The sequence below is a fragment of the Chrysochloris asiatica genome, unplaced genomic scaffold (assembly GCF_000296735.1).
Source record: "Chrysochloris asiatica unplaced genomic scaffold, ChrAsi1.0 scaffold00007, whole genome shotgun sequence".
In the NCBI taxonomy this organism is placed as follows: domain Eukaryota; kingdom Metazoa; phylum Chordata; class Mammalia; order Afrosoricida; family Chrysochloridae; genus Chrysochloris; species Chrysochloris asiatica.
The window spans coordinates 27,913,655-27,925,501 of NW_006408525.1; the positions used below are offsets into that span (position 1 = coordinate 27,913,655).

Sequence of the window (11,847 nt, forward strand, 5' to 3'; positions counted from 1 at the left end):
ATTAAAAAACAAAACAAAACACTATGGGAGTAGTTGTACTCTGTCCTCTAGGTCCCTATGTGTTAGAATCAACTTTATGGTAATAGGTTTATTTTATTAATTGTTTTACTTTTTGGTTTATACATGTATCGGGCCTTTAGTCCAATGATTTTCATTGTTCCCAATTTGCACATGAGTAAATTAAGCCTCAGAGAGGTTAGTGAGTTGCTTAAGGTTACAGACCAAGGTAATGATGGATCTGGGACTCTAGGCTGGACCAACACTTAAGCCCATTTCGTACTCTAATGCATTTGGCCTGGTGCAGGAGCCAGGCCAGGCCAGAGGCAGGGGGACAGATAAACTGTTCTGTGATGGTGCCCCTGCTCAAAGTGCCAAGTGTCTTGAATAAAAAACAACTGTGGGCGAGAGCTGGTAGTGACGATGGTGACTGTGACAGCCTTCTTCCCTGAAACATGGAACAGCATGGCAAATGGGAATGGACAAGGAGGAGTCTGTGAAGCTGGAGAGCTGTGAATTAGTTGCAGAAGAAAGAGCCATGCCCAAGAATTGAGGAGACAGAGAGCAGAAACTGAGGACGCCTGAGCTGGGAGACTCTATCCTTGTGGAGTTGGGGGTGGGGGTTGTTGGAGCTAATGACACTTAACGTTAATATTAATGTTTTTTACAAGGAGTTGTGGTAGCGTAGTGGTTATGAGTTGGACTGCTAACCACAAGGTCAGCAGTTTGAAACAACCAGCCATTCTGCGGGAGAAAAATGAGGCTTTCTGCTCTTGTAAAGATTTACAGCCTCGGAAACCCTATACAGGGTCACTATGAGTCGGAACTGACTCCACGGCACATAACTACCACCACCAATGTTATTACTACTACTGCTGTTCTTGTTGGTAATATTAATATCTCAATGAGCTCTTCTACCTTGGGGGTGAGGAACAGGTTGGACTTCCCTTCTCACAGGGGGCTGGAGGCTCTGGGGCAGCACCTGGGGAGCTTGGTGTGAAGGCCTCCTCCAAGGGTCTACAGAAGCATCCTAAAGAGTCCTGGTCCCACACTGTTCCTGAATCACTTCATGCCATTTTCTCTGATTTGGGGTGAAGGAGCTGGAAAAGAGATGACCCTAATTCTCTGATGAGTGGATCCTCTGCAAAGCTTAATGCTCACCCCCAGTTCCCAGAGCTCCTGGCTCAAACTGGAGTCCCACAGGGCTTCTCCCACTGACCTGCCCTGGGACTCAACTCCTTGGGGGCTCTCGTCTCATTCTCCTAGGACCAGTAAGTCTCAAGCCCTTCAAGCCTGCCGCTCTGCCAGCGCCTGCCAGTTTCATCTTTGCTCTGATTTCCCAAGTCTCCAGCATTGCTTCTCACCTTCTCTTAAGTCAGACCACCCCCTCATGCACCCTGGATTCCTGGGAATCAGGGTGATATATTGGAAATACCAGGTTAGGAGACTGGAGATCTGGTTCTAATGTCCTGTTTGCTACTTACTAGCTGTGTGACCTTCAGCAAGTCACTTAACCTCTTTGTGTCTATGCATCTATCTCTGGAAAATAAAGGATAAAGAGAATCTACCCTGAAGGGTTACTGTGAGGTTCCTGTGTGATGATGTGTGTGAATGAGCTTGGTGAACTGTAAAAAACTGTACACCTCTTGGTGTATCCAGAAGTACTGGACGAGAAATGCAAGGGACTCTGCAGTTCCCCTTGTCCCTTAGTGACAGCCCTCTGTAGGTGCAGAGGGGGTGCTCATGGGGACAGTTGGATCTCTGCTTTGAATGGCCGGAGTCTCAGGGCAGACATACACACATGCACGTGTGTAGGAGCGCGCACACACGTGTACACAGCCAGGAGAAGAGGCCCACAGCCCGTTGGCGGCTAGTTAAATCCGGCTGCGTGTAGGTGGTTTCCCGCTATAGCTATGTGGCAGAGAGAGCAGCATACAGGGAAACTGCTCTCCACCTCCCAACCAACAACCGAGGGGGCCTGGGGACACAGGGTGGGACTGACTCCCTGACCCTGATCTGAAAAGATCTACTGCTCTGCTGGAAAAGTTCAAAGCTGAGCCCTTGGGGTCCTCCCAGTAACTCCCCAGGAAGACACAAGTCCGGATCCTCTGTCTTCAGTCCCACCTACAGCCTCTCCCTCCTGGTCTGGGCTTACTATGCTACCCCAGATGCTCTTTCATCTCCAGCCAGCCAAGTCTGACTTGGTGCTGAAGGTCTAGCTCTATTCCTGCCTCATCCCAGAACCCGTCCTAATCTGCATACTTTGCCTCCCAGATACCAGCTAGATTTCAGGTCATTTTGCACATGTCCATGTGCCAGCCTGGAATTCCAGGGCTCGCTAGCTCTGTGCCCAGCCCCAAACTAGCAACGCCTCTTCCTCATCTTTCACTGATTTCTACCTTTTTTGTTCCTGATGTCTCCCCACATGCCCACACCTCTATCCCCCAGTATTCATGACCCCTTTCCAGTTTGGCTGTTTGAAGGCCATGTCCTTGTTCCTTTTCCCCACAGCGACCATGTCCTACACAGTGCCTTCCAGACAGCTAAATGCTCATCAGTTGTTTGTTAAATAAAAATGTGAAAAGTACCACTCATTTGGCATCAGACCAACACCGCCTTGGTAGCTCTAGTTAGCTCTTCCTTTGTCTCAGCTTCCCTCAGAGATGGTGAGTTGAGCTCCCCAAGAATCCCTCAGAGATGGTGAGTTGAGCTCCCCAAGAACATAGACCCTCATGATCGTTCCCAGCACCTAGCACAACTGGCCCACACCAGTTGCTAATAAATGTTTGCAGGTGGGTTAATGGGAGTCCTGGTGTGGCGCTGTGGGTTAATGTGTTGGACTGCAAGGTTCATTTGATCTGCAAGGTCGGCAGTTCAAACCCACCAACCACACCTCAGAAACCCTATACAGGGTCTCTATGGGTCAGAACTGACTCGTTGGCACTTAACAACAAATCTAGGTTTGGGGTCCCCTGATGAGAGATAGAAGGAGACCTGCTGGTGCTGTGGGTTAGGCATTTGACTTCTAATTGCAAAGTCAGTAGTTTAAACCTATCAGCCACTCGGAGGGAGAAAGACAAGGCTAGCTGATTCTATGAAGATTTATAGTTTTGGAAACCCTTTATAGGGACACTATCAAGACTTGATGGCAGTGAATTTGGGTTTTTTGATTTTGGAATGGGAGATGGAGAAGTCCTAGTGGTGCAGTGGTTAAGCATTTAGCTGATAACCAAAAGATTAGCAGTTCAAACCCACCAGTTGCTCTGCAGTAGGAAGATGCGGGAGTCTGCTTCTGTAAAGATTTCCAGCCTTGGAAACCCCATGGAGCAGTGTTGCTCTGTCCCATAGCGCTGCTGTGAGTCAGAATTCAATTCAATGGCAAAAGGTTAGTGGGAGATGGGCGTCCCTGAGTGGTGCTAACGGTTAATGTGCTTGGCTGTTAACAGAAACGTTGGATGTTTGAATTTATACAAATGAACCTCAGAAGAAAGACCTGGTGATCTATTTCCAAACATTAGCCATTGAAAACCCTACGGAGCAGAGTTCTACCCTGACACACAGGAGTTCGCCATGAGCTAGGATGGACTTGACAGCAACTGGCACTGGTAATGGGAGACACCACAGCGAAATCGGGGTGCTACGTCACTCACCACGGTGATGTTGAAGACATAAAGCAGGTCAAAGGGCAGAGCAGCAATGAGGTCCACGAAGAACCAGGTGGCCAGGTAGTGGAGGCCAATGGAGCGAGGAGCAGAGATCACCTGACCAGACTGGGACACATAGGTGGTGCGGAAGTTCAGGATGATATCTAGAGGTGCAAGAGGCTGTTACTATGGTAACTCAGCCCAAAGGGCTAAGGGACAAGCAAATTGGTGACAGGCTTTAAAGACCCAGACTTAAGGAGTCAGGGATGGAGAGCATTCATTGGGGTTCTGGATGGTCCTTAGTGAGGAGAGGCCCCCAAACTGAAGTCTTCAGGACCAAGGTCAGAGCATATGGGCCATAGGGACTTAAAGACCCAGAAATGGATGGGCTTACAGGCTTAAGATGGAGTAAGAGTTGGCTGGGTGGGTTCCCCTGGCCCACCCGCCAGACAGGTGGAGCAGAGGGTCTGACCTAGGATGAAGAGCATCTCCACAGCAATGTCGCTGACTAGAGTGTGTCTGGAGGTGATGGGGGTGTCATCATCGCCTGAGAAGCAGACGTTGTAGGGGACGGTGACCGCAACGTAGAAGGTAGCGAGCAGGATGAGGCCATCCCAGATGGCCTTGGGGATGCTGTAGTGGAGAAGGAGGCAGCGGGATCCCCCCACGGACGCCACCTTGTACTCAGGCACTGATGGCTTTGGTTCAAACACATTCTAAAGGGAGAGGGGGTGGTGGTTGAGGCAGCTTGGGGGAGAGAGGAGTCAGGGCTTGGGAAGGGAGGGGCAGGGAATGAGGAAAGGTAATGGGAGGTGGGGGGGAGTTGGTAACTGCAAGGCCAGTCATGGGAGGAGACTGAAGGTGTAGGAGACATGTTCAGAGGTTGGCACCTGACATTTTCTTACTCCTGCTAAGCTAGCACCCAGTCTCCCTCCTGAATCAGTCATGTTCTAGATGAAGGGGTTGGTGGTTACAAGGTTTGACCTATATCCTGTGTATGACAAGTCAGCCACATACCCTAACTTGAGGGTAAGTCACTAATTCCCCCCTTGAGTTCCTCCTGGATTCTGGGGCAAAGTGGAAGGTAACCATGTTCCTGGGATAAGAGGGGGCTGGTGTGGCCACTCCACTTCCTGTAGCCCTGACACACTGCACAGAGGATTGATGAAGCAATGCCTTTGCTTTGTCAGGGTCCTAGAAGGCAGAACACAGGTCTAGAAACCAGGCCCCAAATTGGGGATCTCCCCACTAGACCACAGCATCTTGGGATTTCATCTCCTATGATGTAACCCTATCACCCTGAGGTAGGTGATGTAATTGCTACTATAGCCCCACCCTTGTGACATCATCAGAGCAGAGTAATGTCAATTACCCAAGGTGCAGGAGAGATGTGATGGAAGGACATGGAGATAGAACAAGAGAATGGTACATGGGGAATGGATGGAGAAAGGGGCAAGTCAATGGAGGGGAGGACCAAGGAGACAAAGGAACAGGGAGAACATCAGGGACACCTCAGAGTTAAGGCTGGAGGACTTGGGAGTATTGGAATGGGGATAGGGCTCACATTATTGGTCTTCATGCCTCCCTGGCTCCGGCGTCCAAAGTGGCCAGTCAGTCTATGTAGGACAGTACGGCTCTGCCTCTTGGCGGATCGAAGTTTCGAGTTGGCCCCCCTTCTGCCAAGGGAGTTTTCTGTTGGGAATAAAGGTGCAGAGATGAGTAGAGGCACATTCCATGAAGCTGGGCAGGTAGAGGTCTTTTGTGACCTTGGGCAAGGGTCTCTGACCCCCAGACTTGCAGTTACCATGATTACTGTCCCCATGGCCTGCTGTGGGGCCAAGTCCTGAGCCCCCACTCTGAGTAATGTCCTTGAAGGAAAAGAGGAATAGCACGACTTCCCCCATCTCATTCTTGATGGGCATCATGTCCAGGAGACACCAAAAGGCTGAACCTGTAGGTGTAGAGAGAGGGAGTGGGGAGAATGAGTAACCTGTGACATCCCTTCCTCCCTAGTCTCCTTGGATGGCTGGACATCATCAAAGGGCTAGACAAAGGTGTAGAGCTGGAAGGACCTCAAGACTGTCAGCTGGTTTCTCCAACCTATGGATGGAAACATGGAGACCTAGAGAGGGTCAAGGACACAGAGTCACTTGTGTCAGTGAGGAGGAGCAGCCAGGTTTTCACCGTGCCAAGTGGCTTCTAGGTAAGGCCTGGGGTCTGGGAAGGACTACAGGGTGGGTGGACCCCTCACCATCCTTGCGATAGAAGCAGATTTCAGCCCGGTGCTCCTGGTGGCCCTCCAGGGCCTTGTGCAGCCGCTGCAGAGCTGGCTCACTTGTCTCTGGGCCGTAGAGAAAACGGCAACTACAGGTTTTCTGCATGACCTCGGTGCGGCCGTAGCCTGTGAGCTCACAGAAGCCGTCGGAGCAGTAGACGATGGGGAAGCCCCGTGGACCCTGGGCGTTGGCCAGCAAGAAATTGCTATCTATGGGAAGAAGAGGTCAAGATCAGGAGAAGAGCTCAACTTTCAGGTGAGTAGCACATTGTCTCAGCTCTAGTCAGAGGCCACAGAGGCAAAAGTTTGCCAGGCTCCTGTGTGAATCCTGGATCATCCCTCTTTAAGATATTCTGAAATGAGGGTAAGAAGAGAGGGAGAGAAAACCGAGGACTCAAGGGTTACCTAGAACTGGGGCAGGGACTGCTGATTGGTTAGAGAAGGAATCCTGCCTTTAAGCTGGTGAGCTATTACCGTAGGAGGCAGCACAGGACTATGAGTAAGAACATGGGCTCTAGCATCCACCCCTGCCACCCCTGTGTGACCTCGGGAAAGTTCTTGTGCCTCAGCTTCCTTCTCTGTAAAGTGGGAGATCATAATAGTATCTTCCTGACATGGCAGTTGTGAGGTTTCAAGAATTAACTTAGGAAGAACAAGTTTCAGCACATCACACAGAGTAAGCTCCATTAAATCAAGATCCTCTCTGAGAAGGTGAAATGATTCCCCACATTCATACAGCTCTTAGAAACCATACTGCCATTCTATTAGAGCGTGGGCAGGGCTGAGCTTCTAGTGAGACTGCACCCATTTTACTGATAGGAAACTGAAAGGCAGAGATTATCCAAACTCAAAAAAACTCCTAAATGTGAGGGGAAGGAGACCATGATGAGCAGGGGTCTCCATCCCTGCCTTCCATGAAAGATCCACTTTCTAGCACCTTTTCAGTTCATTTCAGGTCCCTCTCTCCATGGTTCAAAGTCTGACATAAGAGGACAATGGGGTGTGACTCCAGTAACTCTCAGCAAGAGAACCTGAGCTGGCACCCTTTAGCTCCAGTGGGTGGGAGGGAGTGTTAGGTCTCCTGCAGGTGGGTACAGGGACAGAGAAATGGCTCTTGCCGGTGGTGGTCCAGGCACAGCCAGTTCTAGGGTGCCAGGAAGGGTGAGTGTCTGGGGGTGGAGGAGCTGATGGGGACACTGAGGAGACCCAGGAGGTGCTGGGTCCAGGGCAGGCGCAGCCTCTTTCCATCCCAGGGTCCGTTGCCCCGGTGACAGGCGCTATGGAAACAAGGGAGGTGTGTGTGTGTGTGTGTGTGTGTGTGTGTGTGTGGTGTGTGTGGAGACGGGTAGGGCCCCGGCGGCGGCTTGGTTTCCGCCCTCGGGTACCGCTCCCTCACCCTCCAGATTTTGTCCAGGGTTCCTTAGGGGGACAGGGGGCTAATACTCAGCTCCAGTGTAGGAAGAGGGAATGGCGGGAGAAGAGGAAGGAAGGAGGAATGCGGCTGTCCAAGGTGCTGAACCTGGAACTGAACTGGAAGGTGGGCAAGCAGGGAGTTCCCTCCATCAACGGACCGCCCCCTTTTCCTCCTCACCCTCCTCAGAAGCACCACAGGTTCCGATTTGGGGCACTCATGACCTTAATCCAAACTGGGTCCTACCGAAGTCTGATCTTACCTCTTTTTTGGGGGAGGGAGGGGAGCTGCAGTCGTCTGGGAGGAGACCTTAATGTGCTCGGCCACTTTGTCGTTCCACGTCTGGATCTCGGAAGCCCCCAAACACGCCCCCAACAGAGCTGTGCTGGGAGTGGGCGGCTCCCAAGGCCCCTCCTCCGTTTTACCGCACAAAGAGCCTCTTTTCCTTCGAGTCACACCCCCTAACCTTGGACCCCAGGGCTCCCGGCCCTGTTCCCGCCTCTCCTCACAGGACGCTCCCACACTGGTCCTCGATTCCTTAAGTTCTCAGATCCTCAACTCTTCTCTCCCCTCGCCTACTGTCTCGCCACATTCCTGAGACCCAAGCAGGCCCAGATGGAGACTTGGCCGCTAGCATGAACCCCCAGTCCCAGCCTCCGCCCCACTCACGCGTGCCGTCGAAGCGGGTGGCAATGGTGTCCAGAAAGGTGTTTTGCGGGGCCAGCAACCCCTTCATGACTGGCATGGCCCCGGGCACAGGTTCGAGGCGCGGCGCTGGAGGGCGTTCAGCGCGGCCAGGCCGGAGGGGGCGCGCTGCCGGCGGGGCCGGGGCGCCCCATGCGCCCGCCTGCCCTCCCTCTCGCCGCCGCTGCCGCCTCTGTGCCCCAAGCCCGGTTTCGCTCGGCTCAGTTAGGCGCCGCCTCGGTGCCCCCCCTTCCCTGCGGGCTGGGTTCTTTCCCCCGGGCTTGGCCCGCTCCCGCCACGTGGCCCAGCACGGGGAGGGGCCGCCAGCGACACACGCACCCCTTTTGGCGGCCCCCCCTCCAGGAGGGGAGAGGCCCACGCGTGTCTCCTGGGGAGAGACTTCGGGACACGCCCACCGGGAGAGAAACCTGCGGAGGTGAGGCGGGGCTTGTATGACAGACACGTCCTTCTTCCAGGGTATCCACGCCCCCACGCGTGGTTCCCTGTCTTCTTCCTCCCTCCTGCCTGTGGGAGCTCCGCCCCACGGGTTTCCCCGCGCACCGCCCACGCTGGGGCTGGTTTCTAGTTTACAGTGCCGCCTGCTGGAGTTGGGATATCTTACAGTACTCACATATTCCTGCACTTCTGTCTCAGTTACCAAAAGGCTTCAAGAAATTACTTTTGCAGACGGGGAATGGAAAGGCTGGGAACCCCAACTCCTAGAATGTATCATGTAATGTTCACCTGGTACCTCACTTTGCCTAAGGCACCCTGATGAACTCTGCCTCTGAGTACAGCCCAGTAGAAAGAAAAGAGCTTTGGTATCCATGAGATCAGACTCCTGGTGTGGCGCTGTAGTATCAGCATTGGACTACGAACCATAAGGTCGGTGGTTCAAACCCACCAGCTGTTCCTCGGGTCGCTATGAGTCGGAACCGACTCGACGGCACTTAACAACAACAATGTGTGACTTAGCCTGTCTGAGCCTCACTTTCTTCACAGGTCAAATGGAGCTAGTAATTCTTAACTCATGCAGTTATTAGAATTTAATAGTATATTGCATGTCTCTGTACAAAATCAGTGTCTTAGCAATTCCTTCTCTATTCTCCCTCTTTCTACTGTCCTAATTTAATATTCCTTCCCTCTACTATCTTTCAAGTGGGAAAGTCTGGAGCTGAGAAAGATAGTTTTGAAGTGGTCAGAGTCACAGTTTGCAAATCTCCATGTGTGCACAGATGAATGTAGATCTTTGTCTTCTCCAGGAGGGAATCAATGCAACAGCAAAAAGGACCCAGGTGAGACTAGACAGAACTTTGTCACTGTGAACAGAAAGTTACTAGGATGGCTGAGGTGGCATAGGGTGGTTGCTTCCTGGGACAAAACAGATAAAGCTAACAAGAGTGGAAAGGTGAGCACGGAAGGGAGCCCACCAATGCTACTCATCTCACCCCAAGATCTGAGCATCATCTGGAACATTTGTTTGATGACATATTACCATTTCTTTCTGTGTCTCTATTTTTATTCACTTATTTTTTTTTTCAAAACTTTTTTTAAAAAGCTTTTTATTATGGATTGAGTGAAAGTTTACAGAGTAGATCACCAGTTTTACATTCAACAAATCATACACCTTGTTTCATTACAGTGATTATAAAACCCTCCATGTACCATCAGTTACCAGTATTTCTCTCTAAACACTTTAGCTTTAAAAACAAAAACAAAAAAACCCCACTCAGGCATATATAATAATTTACATTTCCAAAGGGCACATTCTGCAAGTCTGCCTCCTGGCCACCAGCTCTTAGGCCCACTCTTCCCATGAATCTACAGTTCTCAACCGCTCCCCCTCTCCATGCCCCCATCTCTGCCTCCGTCTCTGGCATCGCTGCTTCTCTGGCTAAGGTCCTGCATTCTGCTTGTGCGCTTCTCCCTTGATGGTCCTAGGGTCCTCTGTTTCTAGACGGTAAGATTAACCACTCCTCTGTTTTTGTTACAAACCTTCTACCTTTACAATTGCGACAGTCGTAATTAGTCACTATTGAACCATATGAAACATACCCCATTCTCTTTTCACCAGACCCATCTAGACAAGATGAAATCTATTCAGTGGGGACTCTTTCTTTCCCCCCATACTCTTAAACTAAACTCCCTCTTGAAACTTTGTAAGCCAGTTACTTTGTGCCTTTATAGCCCCCTCATAAAGATGAGGCTTTCTACTCCCGTAAAGATTTACACCCTCGGAAACCCTGTACAGGGTCGCTATGGGTCGGAACCGACTCAACGGCACTTAACAAAACAACAAACAAACAAATCTTCATCTAGTCGAGTTCTGATTATCAAGCCATGGAGACTAGGTCAAATGGATACTGTCAGCAAGTTTGGGTGTTCTTGTGCATCTCCCCTCACTTCATATCAGCTGGATGCTTTACTCTCAGCTCTAGCCCTCTGTGGCTATGTCCTTGTCCATGGGCTCAAGTGTCCTCAGGTCTCACCACACTTTGGACCAACCAGCCCTTCCTCTTCTCTCTCTCATCTCCAGGTCAACGGGAGTCAACGGACTGTGGTTGAACTCAGCCCATTTCTTCATTGCTGCCTTTCCCCTCTTCCCCTCACCAGTAGATCAGTGTGGTCGCCAGCAAGCTTACATGCTTATTTGTGTATTCCCTTTGAGTTTCAGTCTTAGAGGGGAGTTTGTCCTGAAGGAACTTGATTGCTAGCCTTGATGTCTTCCTGGTGAACAGCTTGCTTTTTCTTGTAGTAGCCAGTCATGCTGACACTTTTGTTTTGGGTTTTTCCTGATGATCTTTCTTTGAAGACGTATCTTCTGTCACTGTAGGTGTTCCAGGGTGGTCTGCTTGTCCTTTCTAGCGGGAATGTCCCACCTCAGAAGGTTCTGAATGGGACCCAGGATTCCATCTAAAGTCCTGTCCTCTGTAAAGGCTTTGCATAAGGCCTATTTCACTGGGCAATTTCTAGAACCCCTTTTAGGTATTCGAATCAGTTATAGGCTGAAGACGGGCTTACAAGTTTTCTCTAATCATGTTTCCTAACATTCCTTTCTATCCCACTCAAGTGTCTATTTTATAATAATAGGCAAGGGAAACTATATTCTTAAGACAGTCAAACATTTTAGTATTATTTCCCCTCTTCAAGCTATACCTAGATCCCTGTATCCCAGAGCCCTGTTGTTCCAAGGTCGAGCATGCATCACTATTTACCTCTGTCCCAGTAAGGACATGCAAACTTGTCTCAATGTTCCCCTATCTATCTTGTTCTTCCACCTCCTCCCCCTTCTTGTATTGCCCTCCCCAACATTTGAACTAAATCCCCCACCCCAACCCCATTGTTGTGGTTACCTTATATTCCATTAATTCTTCCCTGCATTTAAAACGGTCTATTTTATCCTGTAATCTACCTGACCTGGATCTCTGTTCCTCTGTTTACCTTCTTTCACATTGTAATTGTTTTGATCATAGACTGACTCCCTACCCCCACCCCAAAGCCTCTGTTCTTATCATTTTATTCTGTTCTTGACTCTTCCATTTGTCGATTGAGTTCAGGGTGATGCTGCCATGTACGTCATTCTCTGGTTGTTGTTGTTTCTCAGTCCACAGAACTTCCTTTAGGATGTTTTTCATAGCAGAGTTGGCTTTGGCAAAATCTCTTAGCTTCTGTTTATCCTGGAAATTTTTTTCCCCATGTTTTATTGTGAATTATATGATATTTTACATGGGAGAACTTTAGTTTTACATTGGTTCCACCATACATCATTTCACTGCCATGGTTCCAGTCCCCTCCATGCATCATCAATCGACCAAAGGGTATACCCTATAAACGTG

The 11,847-nt window shown here is 50.2% G+C and overlaps 1 protein-coding gene across 1 annotated transcript in view; it reads right to left on the bottom strand.

Moving 5' to 3' along the window:
• KCNH4 (potassium voltage-gated channel, subfamily H (eag-related), member 4) overlaps nucleotides 1-8,384 on the bottom strand; it is a 20,356-nt gene extending 11,972 nt beyond the window's left edge. Inside the window, exons 1-6 of the mRNA XM_006832654.1 lie at nucleotides 7,997-8,384; nucleotides 5,893-6,126; nucleotides 5,446-5,592; nucleotides 5,206-5,333; nucleotides 4,114-4,357; nucleotides 3,648-3,805 (exon numbers count right to left, since the gene is read on the bottom strand). Coding sequence (XP_006832717.1) covers nucleotides 3,648-3,805; nucleotides 4,114-4,357; nucleotides 5,206-5,333; nucleotides 5,446-5,592; nucleotides 5,893-6,126; nucleotides 7,997-8,072 — 987 coding nt within the window. The 5' untranslated portion in view covers nucleotides 8,073-8,384. The remainder of the gene's footprint in view (nucleotides 1-3,647; nucleotides 3,806-4,113; nucleotides 4,358-5,205; nucleotides 5,334-5,445; nucleotides 5,593-5,892; nucleotides 6,127-7,996) is intronic.
• Between the last annotated feature and the right edge of the window lie 3,463 nt (nucleotides 8,385-11,847).